We start from the raw sequence: 14286 nt of genomic DNA on the forward strand, positions 1-14286 counted from the left end.
TAGAACTAGGCGGAAAACAAATTCCTGTCAACGAAGAGCAGAAATTTCTAGGTGTTATCCTTGACTCCAGGCTTGCATTCATTTCACACAGTCTTTCCAGAAGAGGGTTATAGCGGCGAAAAAACACAACACACAGCAAGCGAGACGGGACATGCGCCTGTCCCGTCTCGCTTGCTGTGTGTTGTGTTTTTTCGGCGCTATAACCCTCTTCTGGAAACATGCACCAACTAGCCCCCCAACAAGTATTACTCATAAAATTTCTTAAAGCAAAATGCCTAAAAACAATGAGCCTACTTAAAATACTATCCCACACAACATGGGGTAGCGACAGGAAGTGTTTACTGAATCTTTACAGGAACCTAGTTCGATCACGACTGGACTATGGTGCAGTGGTTTATCACTCTGCCGCCCCGAGTGCGCTAAAGATGGTAAACCCCGTCCACCATCTTCGTATCCGCCTGGCCACTGGTGCATTTAGAACAAGCCCTGTCGAAAGTCTATACGCAGAGTCATATGAGTGGTCATTCCAGTTTCAGAGGACATACGCCATCTTTACCTATTTTCTGAAGGTGAGCTCTCATAGAAAACATCCGTGTTTCAGAACCGTTAACGGCTTGACGTGTGACACACTTTTTCGTAATAGAGACTCTATATGAGATTTCCTTTGTCACTGCGTGCAAGAGAACTTAGCCAAGAAATGGATTTCCCATTACTTGAACATCGCCTAATGGTTCCAGCTAATCTGTCACCGCCCTGGAAGTGGCAGGTGATGGACTGTGACATAGTCTTTGTAGAGGTCACGAAGCACGCTCCTGACCTCGAAATCGCTATGCACTTCCGTGAACTTCAATCGAAGTACTTCCGCAGCGAATTCTACACATACGCGTCAAAATCACATGTTGGCGTATCTTACGCTGCTCTTGGTCCCTCTTCTTTCTGAATCTGGCGTGTTAAACCCACTGACAAGTATCTTCACTGCAGAAGCCTATGCAGTATTTTCTGCAGTAAAACATGTAAAGAAACTGAAACTTGACAGAGCAATCGTATTCACAGACTAGTCTTGTAAAAGTAATCATTTCTCTACAAAAGTACAGAAACCATGTCTTCAATGAACTTTACTCCCTCTTATGCAACATCTATTTATCGCATAGACATGTAATAATATGCTGGGTTCCTGGCCATAGAAGAATCGAGGGTAATGTGCTTGCCGATGAGATCGCCAAATCAATGGCATCGCAGGGTATTCGTTCTGCTGTCCCGGCCACAGACATGAAGCATTTCCTAAGAAAAACTGCGAAGCCACTGGCAACGATTGTGGGCTACTGAAACGAATAATAAGCCTTACTTAATAAAGCCGATGTAAGGTTTCTGGCACCCAACTACGAATACACGAATAACAGATGTCCTATTCACTGGGCTAAGAATAGGACACACATTTGGCACTCATAACTTTCTCTTGACCGGTAACGAGCCTCCAACCTATGGTAGATGTGGCGACCGGCTGACCATCCTCCACGTCTTCCTGGAGTGCCGAGAAGCAGAAAGAGGCAGGAGGAAACATTTTCCTTTAGCATACCGCCATTGCGTCCCTCTGCATCCGGCTATGTTTCTTGGTAAAGAACGCCTTTTTAAGACCAAAGCAGTCCTCGCTTTCTTGAAAGATGTGCTAAATGTTACAGGCCCATTCATTTTGTAGCGCATCCTCTTTCCAGAGGATGCCGCAACGATAGTTCGCACATGCCTATAGGCCCTTGGGTTTCAAGGGCCCCGGTGAGGCAGTGGTGCTGTAGACAATTTTATTTCTCTAGACGATCAGAAATTTTGTATATTGCATCACTCTTTCTCAATGCATTTAAATGTTCGTAGTACCACGTCAATATCTATTCCCATAATTTCATTTCACGTAGATTTCATGCAATTTACGTCAACCCTTTTAGGCCCCTTTACAGCCACGTCACATTGCCTTCACAGAACCCGTCAGTCCACTGCGAACCCATTAACACTAGCATGGCGCTCTTTGGTCATACCTAGCACATGTGCCACTAAATATCAAACATTCACTCTGGCTCACGTGATCTCCACATTAGCGAGGCAGTCGCACCGCACTACGCTCCGTTGGCAACGTGCCGCACAAGACAGACTGTCCGCGCCAGCCAATATATCGCGAAATCAATACACCCATATAACTGCGCTGAAATTTCTCATTAGGGACTATTGTAATCGTCGGTGAATTTTTACAGCGAAGCTTTATATCGCAGGCCGATTCGTCCATCCGTTCGTCCATCTGTCGGTCACCTGTACGCCGAAAACTGCTTAGGCGCAACCCCATGCGCATGCGCGAAAGAAAAGAGGCGCACGCTTAGCCAACCCTACCTAGAAAGCACAAGGCTCGTTTACTCCGATCCATGACGTCACGCTACATTCCCGAAATTTTTGTTGACAATGCCGGCTTGGTGAAAGCGGTGACGTCAAAGTCACTGCTACCTACTCGGGAGCCTAACCATCAAATTCTATGGCAGTCGGACAAGGAAACACGACGTCAAGGATCGCAGTGAAAGGGCCTTGTGCTATATAGGTGGTGTTGGATGAGCTGCTCCTGTAGTGACGTCGTTGCTCTCCGTCGCAGCCGAGAGCATGCGCAGCATTTTCTCTCCAGCTCAGGAATGTACAGGCCACGCGTCATACGGGCTCCTTAGTAGCAGGCAGCTTTCAATCAGCAACGCCGGGAGCAGAAACGGGAACGAGCTCGCCTACGTACGCCGTGCCGATGCTGCAGCCCGGGAACATGAACAGGTTCGTGCAGCCGAGCGCAAGCAGCAACTGCGTACCAAGGATCCGGCAGGCCTGCCGAGCCGTCGTTGAAGCAATTTTTGGTGAAACGCCCAAGTGAATTACCATAATGCACACTATTGGAGGGACTCCAATTTACATTGGGTAAAACGCAGTCGGCACCACTACCACTGGTCGTTCAATATGTTGTGCGGAATTTACACTGGTGCTATAATCGGTCCACCTTCGATTACACACTGACTAGACAGCTCTATAGACGTCGATAAAATCCTTGAAGGAGCGGTGGATGAACTTGTCAGCGAAGTCCTGCTGTCACTTCTTCCACTTCTGTGGTATCATAAAGATGGGGCACCAGCACACAGCAGCAGCCGGGAACGAAACTGGTTGGATGTGACTTTTCATGGACAGTTTATTGGAAGGCACGGACCTTTGAATTGGCCGGCTAGGTCTCCTGACAGCTCTCCACTCAATTTTTTCTTTGGGGTTATGTGAAAGATCGTGTTTACATGATCAAGACGGACGTCTGATTAGCTCAAGGGAAGGATGACAGATGTCTGCCGTAGAATTCCAGCGTCGGTCATCAAGAAAGCCACTAAACATGTGATAAAGCGGATTTCGTACAGCGTAGTTGCAGGAGACCTATTCGAACACGTCCTCTAGGCATCAGCTGGTCTTCTATGGCGCTTACGAATTCATGGATAACAAGGGCATACTGCAATCTGATGTTTCTTTTTATTTTTTTCGTGCAGACGTCTCGATTGCCAACTGTGCGCATTTAGATGTATTTATACTTTCTTGAACGCATCAGTTTTGCCTGTTCTCTACACGTGGGTCGCGTGCCGGTCTCTATTGAGTGCATGATGTACATACCTGATGCGCAGAGCATAGATGATCGTTTCAAATAAACGGCAGTTGGAAGTAGCCTAAGTCCTGTCGTATCTTTTCCATTTGACTTCGTCTTTAGTGCGTTTTTATGAAAATTGTCAAGATAAACCAATTCGCCCAAACCAAGGTATTGCTGCGGTCTCTTCAGGTTTATTTTATTGCCGCGAACCTGTTTTTCCAGCACATATACACTCTCGTGGAAAATAAAACGGTCATATTAATTTGACTTTGGCCCGAAGCAAGTTCCTGGCGCGAGATATGGCTACGCGCGCACTCTTTCAATGCGGTGAGAACAAAAGCCTGGATTTCGAGGCATGCTATGCCTATTACACTGCTTTTCGCGTTTCGTACGTGGCCGAGTTCGTACGCTTCTGCCGAGTTATGAAGAAGCTTTCGTTATCAATGTGATCAGTCGGCCTTGAGAGACAAATAAGTGTGACGTCGAGAAGGAATAGCTGCAAAGCCGCGAAACCTCTCGTTGGTGCTCCTTCCGTGTCATTATCAAGGTGATGCACTGCCTCTTCGGGTTTGCGATAGGCAATGCAGTTGCTTTCAATCAGCTTATTTGAGGGCGCTGCTTCATTATGCGGGTGGATGGGCAGTCACCTGGTATTCTTTTTTTTTATTCTTCGGGGGTTTCTTCCCCAGACGGAAAGAAATTGTACGGAATTAGTACGTCGCTGAAAACACCATAGTTAGATGTCATTTTGGGGCGCCTACAAACGCCTCATTGACACTTTCATAATTACTACAGCATTCGAGTTTTATAATTACTTATAATTACCCAATTAAATCTAGGGAGCATAAAATCACTGGCGGCTAGTCCACTGCATTGGAAACAATATGCACTAGGTTTTCTTCGAGTAACTTAATTGCTATATTTTCCTTAAATCTTTGTACATGATTGTTCGGACACCTTGTATAATTCACTCAGTAACCGAAATGAGGCCAAGCCGGATTTACTCGAAATTAGAATCAACACCATTCATGCGTAGTAGCGCTTATAATCGGGCTCACAGAAAAGAGAGAGAGCCTGCAGTTTCTCCGGAAAGGCGAAGCAGTATTATTGATAGCGAAATATGCAAGAGTTACACGAAAGAAGATTACACCACCAAGAGACTCTAGATTCTTGGTAGTGGGAGAGGACTCAGGCTGTGAAATTAAACTGTCTCCTAATAAGAGGTCCTGTAAATACTCATATAAGGCCGCCCCTTCAGTGAACTGTTCTTCGAGGTCACACAAAGTTTCTTCAAGTGCAACTCTTAATAAATGTTACATATATGGGGTTCTGAAAGCTAGTCGCCCCCTCCCCTCACGGAAAAATGAAAACCTTCCGCCTACGAACCCAGTCACAACACCGAGGCCGCGCGTTTCAGCTTCGCTGGTTAACCATGTGACCGGAGTGCTTGGGCGGTGATTTTCGTGTCTAAATTGCATTGAGCCCAATTACAGGCTTATTATCAGCTGAGTATGCCCCACGATTTAAACTTCAACTGAACATGCAGCATACTAAATGGCTGTAACCGATACTTTCCAGTGGGAATTTTTTTCATAGTGATAGTTTCCCTTGCAGTCAGAACAAGACAAGAGCTTCTTTATATATTTTTAAGAGCACGTGGCAGCCCACTGTTTCGCAAAACGCTGTACTAACGCTATTACTTGCAGGAGCGGTCGGCCATTGTTTATACGCCTTTATCAAGTTTCACGGGCAGATAACTTCTCAGGCATTTCTCACAGAACGGAGGCTGGTTCAGCAAGTGCAGCGTGAGCCTACATCGTGAGCCATTTCTTGTGCAAACGGCCCGAGCTCGGGCTCAAGATAAGAGGAAAAGCTCCCCAAAGCACCCGTGCATTGAAATCTGCAACAGCAAGGACGCCGCCATGTGGCTAGCTACCCTGCGCAGGCGCGCAGACCAAGACATTACATTCAGACGAGACTCGTAATCAACGTGAATCCGAGGCTCCCTCAGCATGCTCCCGCCATCTAGTTCACGTGCCTGCAAACGTATTCTTTTACGTACGGTAAATTTTACAAAAAAAAAGAAATCCATGTAGCATGCAAAACTTAATGAAAAATATACAGAATGATCTTTACACGTTGGCCATAGATACGCGCTGCGTGTTATTGATTGTTCTTTCATTCTACCCACCATGGAGGAAGGAAAAAAACTGAGAGGCTCAACTCCGTGCTCTACTCACGCCCCGCGCCTGGAGAAAAGTGTGGAGGAAATCACCTGGTTTTTGCCTTTCGTTTGCTGTAGCGGCCTTGTCCTCGGGCCACAATGGCAGCTTTGTAATGGTTGTGTGCGCTCACACGTGTTGTTCCGTGGGTTTAGCAGCGTGGCAAAGGCGCAGTGTGTGCAGGATTGCATTAGCCGCCGTGTCCGCTGCGTTATCGAGATTGTGATTTTCCAGTTGCTGCCGCGGCCAGGTGGGAATCCCAGTAGATAGCATGAAATGAGCGCGCATGCAACGCCGGGCACCATGCACGTACCACGCCACGGAAGGACGACGTGCGGATTCATTTCCCGTCTTCGGTGGATTCAGGCTAACGTGTGATCACGTACTGAAACCACTGTGCTTCAGATTATGCATGATAAAGACGTTGCACATCAGTGACAAGTGTGCAGTGTTCCTGCTTTTGACAGCGGACGATGCCGTTATGGCTCGCCATGTGGAAGTATGGGAAAGAAGCGGTTGCTGCGAATAATAAAGGGACAAACCCCCCGTTTACTGCAGTAATCTTACCTGTGTGCCCGAGGGGCGCAAGGTTGGCGGATGCGGCGAAAGAGTGAACAAGGCTCGATGGAAGAACGCACGCCTGCGCGCACGTCAAACGTCTGATAGCACGTACGTATGCCCGGTCAACGTGCTTACTGTTCGGCCTCGCAGAGCTTTGTTTCCATGAAGCTTCACTTACCGCGAGAACAGCGTACCTCAGCCTGCAGTCGACATATTTAAACGCCTAACGACGTTCTCCTTTGCCGGAATGTTCGTCGGCGCACTTTGGCTCGTCACACCTGCGCTGGGAGTGGCCGCGCGAGACTTCTTCAAAAAAACAAAATGGTTCTGAAGAAGCCACGCCCCAGCATACGTGTGTGTTCTCATAGACTGCAGATGGGCAAGCCATAGATCGTGACGCGGTGGCATGCACCGCGATTCGACCGTTGGTGGCTACGGCACGCAGCCCGGCATGGTTGCAGCTGGGGTTGCGCGCCGAAGGCGAGAAATCTAAAGAGGATAATTTCTACTAAGTACAGCTGGGGCGTGGCACTACCAGGGGCGCCAGAAGTTTGTGCGCATGCGCGAGTAAGAATGGGTGCGAGAGAAAACGTAAGGGCCTTTGCTCCTTGAATATGACTCTGCCTAGGCACTACGGAGGAGACGTTTCTTAGCGCGTGTTGTATGAGTTTGTCCCTAGGCATTGAGAAGTGGGGTCTAGTTGGTTTACGCTCCGATGCTGGCTGCCGGCGCAGTACAGCAGTGAGTACGGACACCTCATTTGGTGATCTCTGTGTCTTAAGGTACGTCACATACTTCCTCGCGCCTGCGGTGCTGGTGCTGACTCAGTCATGCCGGGTTAAACCCCTCGTTCGCCTCACGGCGCTCTCCCTTTAAAAAAAATATCGCTGATTTTTCCGGAGGAGCAGTAGATGCCGGGCCTGGTCTCCTGGTGCGGTATCTTCGTGCTTAGCAGGCTTTTCGTATGCTGCTGTCTGCGGCTTTTGAGGAGCATTTTTGAGCGTTCCCCCTTTGAATTAAATATACGCACAGCGCCTTCGCAACCGCAGGTTGAACGCCGCTGCCTGATGTCACGCCGTGGGGATCATTGGCTTTGCGTTTCGCCCTGGTTAGCTTAGGTTAGGTTAGCGTAAAAGGCGTTAGGGTCGCGAGGCGTATCCTCACGGCAGTTACGCAGTGTGGATTGTTTGCAGCTCGGCCACGTTAGGTTAGGTTAACGTTAGGTTGGGCTAGCCTTAGGTTAGGTTACCGTAACGTTAGGCTATGTTAGCGTTAAGTTTAGGTTAGCGTAAGAGGCGTTAGGGTGACACGCGTATTCTCACAGCGGTTACGCCATGCGTGTTGTCTGCGTCTCGGCCACGTTAGGTTAGGTTACGTTACGTTTGGTGATAACCTAGCGTTAACCTTTAGGTTCGAGTAAACGGCGTTACGGTCGCGCGGCGTATTCTCACAGCGCTTAGGCAGGGAAGATTATTCGCTTTGTGTGTCGGCCAGGTTTCGTTAGATTAACGTTAGGTTAGGTTAGTGCAAGTCGCGTAGGGTAGCGCGACGTATTCTCATACCGGTTGCAGGGGCGCCGACCATGACCGGCGGCCTTTCAGCCACTCGCGTTCAACCGCGGTTGCTAAGGCTCTCTGCCTTCCAGATTTTCAATGTATGTACCGGGCCCCTACTGCGGTCCCTACTGCTTCCACAGAAACATCTGTGATATTATTTTCAGGGAGCATCGCCGTAACGCGCCAGAAAAGTATGAGCCGGCACGGCTGACTTAATTAGCATGAGCGCCGCAAGTGCGAGACAGTCTGTCTTACACAGCGGTCGCCAAATGGGCAGTCAGAGACCACTGCTTCACCTGTTTCACCGCGCCGGCAGACTCGACCACACTCCGCAGTGCCGGCACGCCTAGGGACACACGTATAAAACACGCGCTAAGAAACATCTCCGTAGTGCCTAGGCAGAGCCATATATTCTAGGAGCAAAAGCCCCAGGTTTTCTCTCTCGCACCTGCTCTTCACCGCGCATGCTCACAAACTCCGGAAGTGCCACGCCCCACTGTACTTGCTAGCAATTTTAAAGTCGTGTCCCGACACGATCGCCGAGTAAAGCCGACTTCTGGAGTCACTTATGGTATCTTCGAATGGTCGCCTGTATGCCCCGAAGCAGAGTCGGGTAAATCGGTCGTTTCCCGAGCTCAAAGGTAGGGGACAAGCGCGCAAACGGAACGTGCGACTCGCTCTCGGAGGAGGAAATTGCTGATGCGAAACCACGTGGCTACTGCCAACGTCCGATGTTTCGTCTATCCAGAGCTCCCGGCGCTGCCCGAACAACCGATGGACGTGCCGGCGGGACGAACGTTCGTCGAGCCGCCAGCATGCAGCGGCCTAGGTTGCCAAGGTTACTGTGGGCCGTCGGCAACAGCAGCGACGCGGCGCTGCGATGACGTTTCAGTCTCGATGACTGCTCCGATGACAGGGCTCGGAGCGCCTCAGAGCGCTCCAAGATAGAGGAGAGCAATCGAGAAGAACCAGCCAAACGCAGAGCGCTCACCCTCTTTCAACCAGCCGAAGACAACGCCGCTCGCGAGAGCGCTCCAGAGTGCTCAGAAACGACCAGCCGAAGATAGCATAAGCTTCACAAAGAGTGACGTAAGGGCCCAGTAAAGTTTCGTTCGTTCTCTGTCCTCGCTTCACCGCTGGAACTTGAAGCTTCTCGGACGATGATCGGCAGTTGTTGATCAAACGCAGGCAGGAAGCGATGAGATCAGATGTACAAGAAATATTTATAGGTAAACTTTTCTATATACATGGCAGGTAAAACAAATACATTACTAACTTGAACAATTGAGAAACAAAGTCTCACTGTTCGACTGTCTCAATGACTGTTAGAGCCCAGACTCGTTTTAACGTACATAGTACGGAGGCTCACTGATCTATCAGCAATCCTGATTTCAGCCAAGTCTGAGGGACAGCATGTCGTCCCGATTTTTATAGCCCAAATATACCAAGAAAAAAGGCGGTAGGGCTGTTGGCCCGTCCCACAGGTTCAGTTGCCAATCAGTCAACCGTTTGTTAAGCCACAAGCCACAGGGATGGGCTTACTCTTCAAAATAAACCTATTGGAAAACAAAGCTCTTTTCCTTCTTCCGTAAAACTCCGATGCCCTCTCATTTCTTCGTAGTTAGTGACGGGCTCAGCAAAACACGCCAGGCCCGAACAAGTTATCGCTAGGCCACCTCAAATCCCAAGGGCGTCTCTGGGCCGCAACTGTTTCGGAAGCAGGGGCATCGATACCACGTAGTGCGGTTGTACTCAAAGTTTGTCCGCGTGGGAGACTGATGGCCCTCCTTGTCCTTCGAACTTATTTTCTGCAAGACAAAGTTCTCCGAGTGCGTGTTTCCAAGACGCCGTCATCCGAATGCACTCTTTACGTGTGCCCCGCATTCCTACAGCGTGCACTGTAAGCTGGCCTTCGACACCACACAGGCAGTCGCACCCAACAACAAGGCTTGCGACTGCGTTCCGGACGCGTAGAAGATTAGGTCCATACTCACTGCATGCGGCACGGGGTCAGAGTTGCTAAGCCCTTCTTAACCTCGGCGGCGCCTCCAATTAGTCAGGCACCTGGGGGCCAGACCCACAATACCTTGTAAAGCGGTCCCTTTCAAGGCTGGTCTGTGTGGACTCGTGTGACCATCGGCGGACTGCCAACACCATGCGCACAATGCCGACTTCCCGGAATCGGTACTCGCCCTCCTGGCACCTGCCGCGACGCGTCACCCAACACCGCGCGGTGCCTGTGACCCCACATAACACAGCAACTGTCGCCCGGCTGACATGGGGGGAAGTGAACCCCCTCTCTATACACAAAGCACGTGGCCGATTCGTGACACTTAAGAACACGAACAATCAGAGCGACCTTACACGTCCCTCCTAAAGAGTATACTGGGCTCACAATGTGCCCAGCTATACTACAAGAGCCAAAGGGCGCTGTATCGTAAAATTTAGGCTCTGAAGGTTCCGTCAAAGAAAATTGACATACGCTGCCCAAACGGGTGCTGCGGAGCCCGTAAGGAACAGGAAAATCAACTAAAAGGACCACGAAAAAAAAACAATTTTCTCACAGCGATAAAAGAAAAGGGCGAAGGCTCAACACATTCATGGCAGTGAGCATGCAAAAGAAATACTCATGTAAGTACAGGAACACTTTCCAACGCGCTGCACTGTACAACAGCAGAAAAGTGACATATACAGGGTATATACATAGTATGTACACAGTCTTATAACCCTCACACACATGGACGACAACAACCATCGAAAGTTCCATCAAGGCTGAACTGTCCCACGCACACTTCCTTCGGGTGAACGGGAACATTCACGCCTGTCCCAGCTGGCATGGCTGTTTCTGTCTATCCTTTCTTTTCTGCTCTTTACTCGATTGGCTCCCATGAACGATTCGAGAGCCTTGACAATGCATCAGCATTGGCGTTACATGTTCCTTTCCGGTGACGCACCGTTACATTGTAGCGCTGTAGTGAAAGCGCCCATCTCGCTAACTTGGCCCCCTGCGGGGTGCTGGTTGTCAAATATGGCAATGGGTTATGATCAGAGACAACATTCACCACTGCTCCGAAAAGCCAGTAGTCAAATTTCTTGAGTGCCCAAATAATAGCAAAGGCTTCTCTCTCTATAGTCGACCAGCGCGCCTGGGTCGGGTTAAAGTGATGGCTAGCAAAAGCGATCGGCTTTTCTTTTCCGTCCGCTGACATTTGAGCTAAACAGGCACCGGCCGCCGTCACCGACGCATCAGTGAATAACCAGTACGGCTGATGAGGCTCAGGAGTGTTCATGGCGACAGCCTGACAGAGAGCTAATTTCAGACTTTCGAACGCGCACTGCGCTTCTTCCGACCATGGAATTGAATTAGGAACCCCTCGCCTTGTCAAAGCTGTAAGCGGGCTAGCCACGTCGGCGTAGTTTGAGACATAGTCCCGATAATATCCGCAAAGCCCCAACAGACTTCGCAACTCCTTCTTTGTGTGAGGTGGCACAAGACCTTCTATGGCAGCTATCTTGGTTTCCCGATCTGTGTCAAAGAGGAGCACTTGGTCCCCGACATTAAATTCTTTAGTCCGTGCCCTCCTAACGTAAACTTCAGCATATTTGCTCTGGCACTCGGTGCTTGTCAACTCAGCTACACTCGCGGCTAGTTCTAGTTGCTCCCGCAGCTGCTGCAAATACTTGGCAGGTTTCTCTCTCAGAGTTGAGGGCACCGCGATCTCACCCGTCCAAGTTTGCTGCAATAGTGATAGGGGCCCATTTGGGTTTCTACCGTACAATAGCCTGAACGGTGCCACCCCGGTGGTATCATGCGGCACTTCGCGATAAGCCCACAGAACAAATGGGATGAGTTTGTCCCAGTTTCTTCGGTCCCGCTCCATTACATGATACAACATATTTTTGAGGACTCTATTCAATCTCTCAACCACTCCATTGCTCTCAGGTTGTTCATCAGTGGAGAACCTGGGTGAACAACCCAGTTTTTCTAACATTAGCTGTATCAGCTGAGCTTTAAAGTTCGCGCCTTGGTCTGAACAGATCGTTTCCGGCACTCCAGTACGACTGAAAATTTCCAGTAAAGCCTCGCATGTGGCCCTCGCTCTCAGGGATCGGAGCGGCACTGCCTCATTGCGTCTTTCTTCTGGTAGGACCAGTTGTCTGACTTTGACTCCCGCTAGGGAATCCCAATGGCACAAAAGTCCGTCTCACACGAACATGTCAGCTTTGCCGTTTCTAGCATTATTCCAGGCCTTTTCCAGGCTTTCATCGGCCAGCTGAGCAGCTCGAAATTCCTCCCGCTGACTGGGCACCCCATTGACATCTTGTATCAAACTATTCTCTTGCAATTTAGGGATTTCATCTGTCGTTTCTTCGCAACTTAGACCGCAGTCTGGCTCAGTGTTATCGACCATTTCAACTGATCGGACCCCAACGGAATTGGCCACCCGCGGAATATTTTCTCCTCCAAACTCCTCTTGTTCCTGCGCCTGTAGTAGTTCCCAATCTCCCTTTGACAGCAGGCAGTCAACCCCGTTTGCAAGTTCGTCTGTAACCACGCACACCAGATCAATCCTCTGCGGTTGTATCACAGCCCCCGGGCGATACATGCCTACGGGCAGCGTAGCTAGGTTAGCTCGAATGGTGTTTCCGAATGCCGACTCGAGTTTTACTGTTCGTGATGGCTCCTGTAAAACGACGGGCAACATACTTTTACGGACCACCGTTATCTTACTACCTATGTCCAACACAGCTTCTGTTGCTACATCCCCGCACACGATAGGGATGAGGTCCAGCTTTGACCTCCCTGAACTAGCATTTTGAGCTAAGACTTGTACTCTAGCGCTTAGCACCCTTTCTTGCTCTGATGGAGGTTCTTCACTTACAACAACAACCTTCTGTACCCTTTGGTTTTGCACAGTCGGCGCCTTCCCCTGCTGTTCTTTATTTGAAGCTTTTGGGCAGTCTCTGGCTAGGTGACCCTGTACATGACACACGTGGCATTTTAAATTTGTCCTCTGCGGGCTAGCTAGTTTTGAGTGCTGCAGCAGTGAGGCTGTTGCGGCTGGCTTAGTTGCTCGTCCTTTCCCTTTAGCTTGCTCGAAAGTCTCGAGCACTTTCGCCACCTCCACTGGCTTAAACCAATCTTCGCCCTCCCGCAAAAGAACATATTCAAGGGCTTCTGAGCTTAGACTGGCTTTCATACGGTCAGCGACCATAAGCTCCGTCATAGCTTCTTTGGTGTTTGCATTTCGAGATTGAAGGTAATAGGCCAAATAAGTTCTCGCGCGGGACGCGAACTGAGCCCAAGTTTCCTCCTTTCGTTTAGATGCCTTTTCAAACCTCTCCAAGTATTTAGCTGGCGTGATCTTAAGTTCATCTAATACCGCCTTCTTTACAGTCTCATAATCTGCACATTCCTCGTCATTGAGGCCACGCAACAGATAACGAACCCGCTCGGCCAGCGCAGGCATGATAAAATGTACACGGCTATGTGCTGGTACTTGAAAAGATGCAAACAACTTTTCGACCTCATCAAACCATATCGGAACGTCAGTGTCACACGGCAACCGGTATGCCTTAAGCACTTTAGCACATTGTGCTATTCCATCCGTGATGGCACCGTGCCGATCGCTTCCTTCCGACACCGAAGGCGGCCTGCTCGACTGCTCGAGCTCCACTCTCCGTAGAGCAATGCGCTCGCACTCTAGCTGTAGGCGCACCTTTTCCAGCTCCAGCTCCAGGCGTCTCGCCGCCATGGCCTCTGGATCTGTCGTGCTCGGAGCCTGAGCAGCGCCTTGCGTCTCACCATCCATTCCAGTATCCGACGTCTAAGACTCGGTCTCTCCGACGCGTTGCAGTTCCTGCCGTCTCTGACCCTCTCTTTGTTCAAATGCAGTATCAACGTTTACGTTAGCCTCAATCGCGTTTGCTGTTCTGCGCGTGAACACCATTGACCTCACTGAACAACAGCCATGCCAACCTAGACAAAACGCAAGGAATCCCGCTCACCCGTTGCAGCTGGGGGCGCCGCCTGACGTCCTCGTCCAGATGAATTGCAACCCTTGCGGAATTGGCTGGTAGCCCTCTGATGCCTTGCGCCTGGCTCGCTGCTCGTTGCTCGTTGTGGGGCTTGCCGATCCTGTCGGCTGCGCCAGTAAAGTTTCGTTCGTTCTCTGTCCTCGCTTCACCGCTGGAACTTGAAGCTTCTCGGACGATGATCGGCAGTTGTTGATCAAACGCAGGCAGGAAGCGATGAGATCAGATGTACAAGAAATATTTATAGGTAAACTTTTATATATACATGGCAGGTAAA

The 14286-nt window shown here is 49.8% G+C and overlaps 2 protein-coding genes across 2 annotated transcripts in view; one reads left to right on the forward strand and one right to left on the reverse strand.

Annotated features, from left to right (window-relative positions):
• LOC142583742 (nicotinamide N-methyltransferase-like) overlaps nucleotides 1–14286 on the forward strand; it is a 134852-nt gene that overhangs the window by 12176 nt on the left and 108390 nt on the right. The gene's annotated exons all lie outside the window — the stretch shown is intronic.
• On the reverse strand, nucleotides 5563–13786 carry LOC142582105 (uncharacterized). Its single transcript, XM_075691510.1, has 2 exons — nucleotides 12407–13786; nucleotides 5563–5571 (listed from the first exon to the last, which is right to left on the reverse strand). The coding sequence occupies exons 1-2, from the start codon at nucleotides 13784–13786 to the stop codon at nucleotides 5563–5565; spliced, it is 1389 nt and encodes a 462-aa protein (XP_075547625.1).

This window comes from Dermacentor variabilis, chromosome 5, assembly GCF_050947875.1.
Source record: "Dermacentor variabilis isolate Ectoservices chromosome 5, ASM5094787v1, whole genome shotgun sequence".
Taxonomy (NCBI): Eukaryota; Metazoa; Arthropoda; class Arachnida; order Ixodida; family Ixodidae; genus Dermacentor; species Dermacentor variabilis.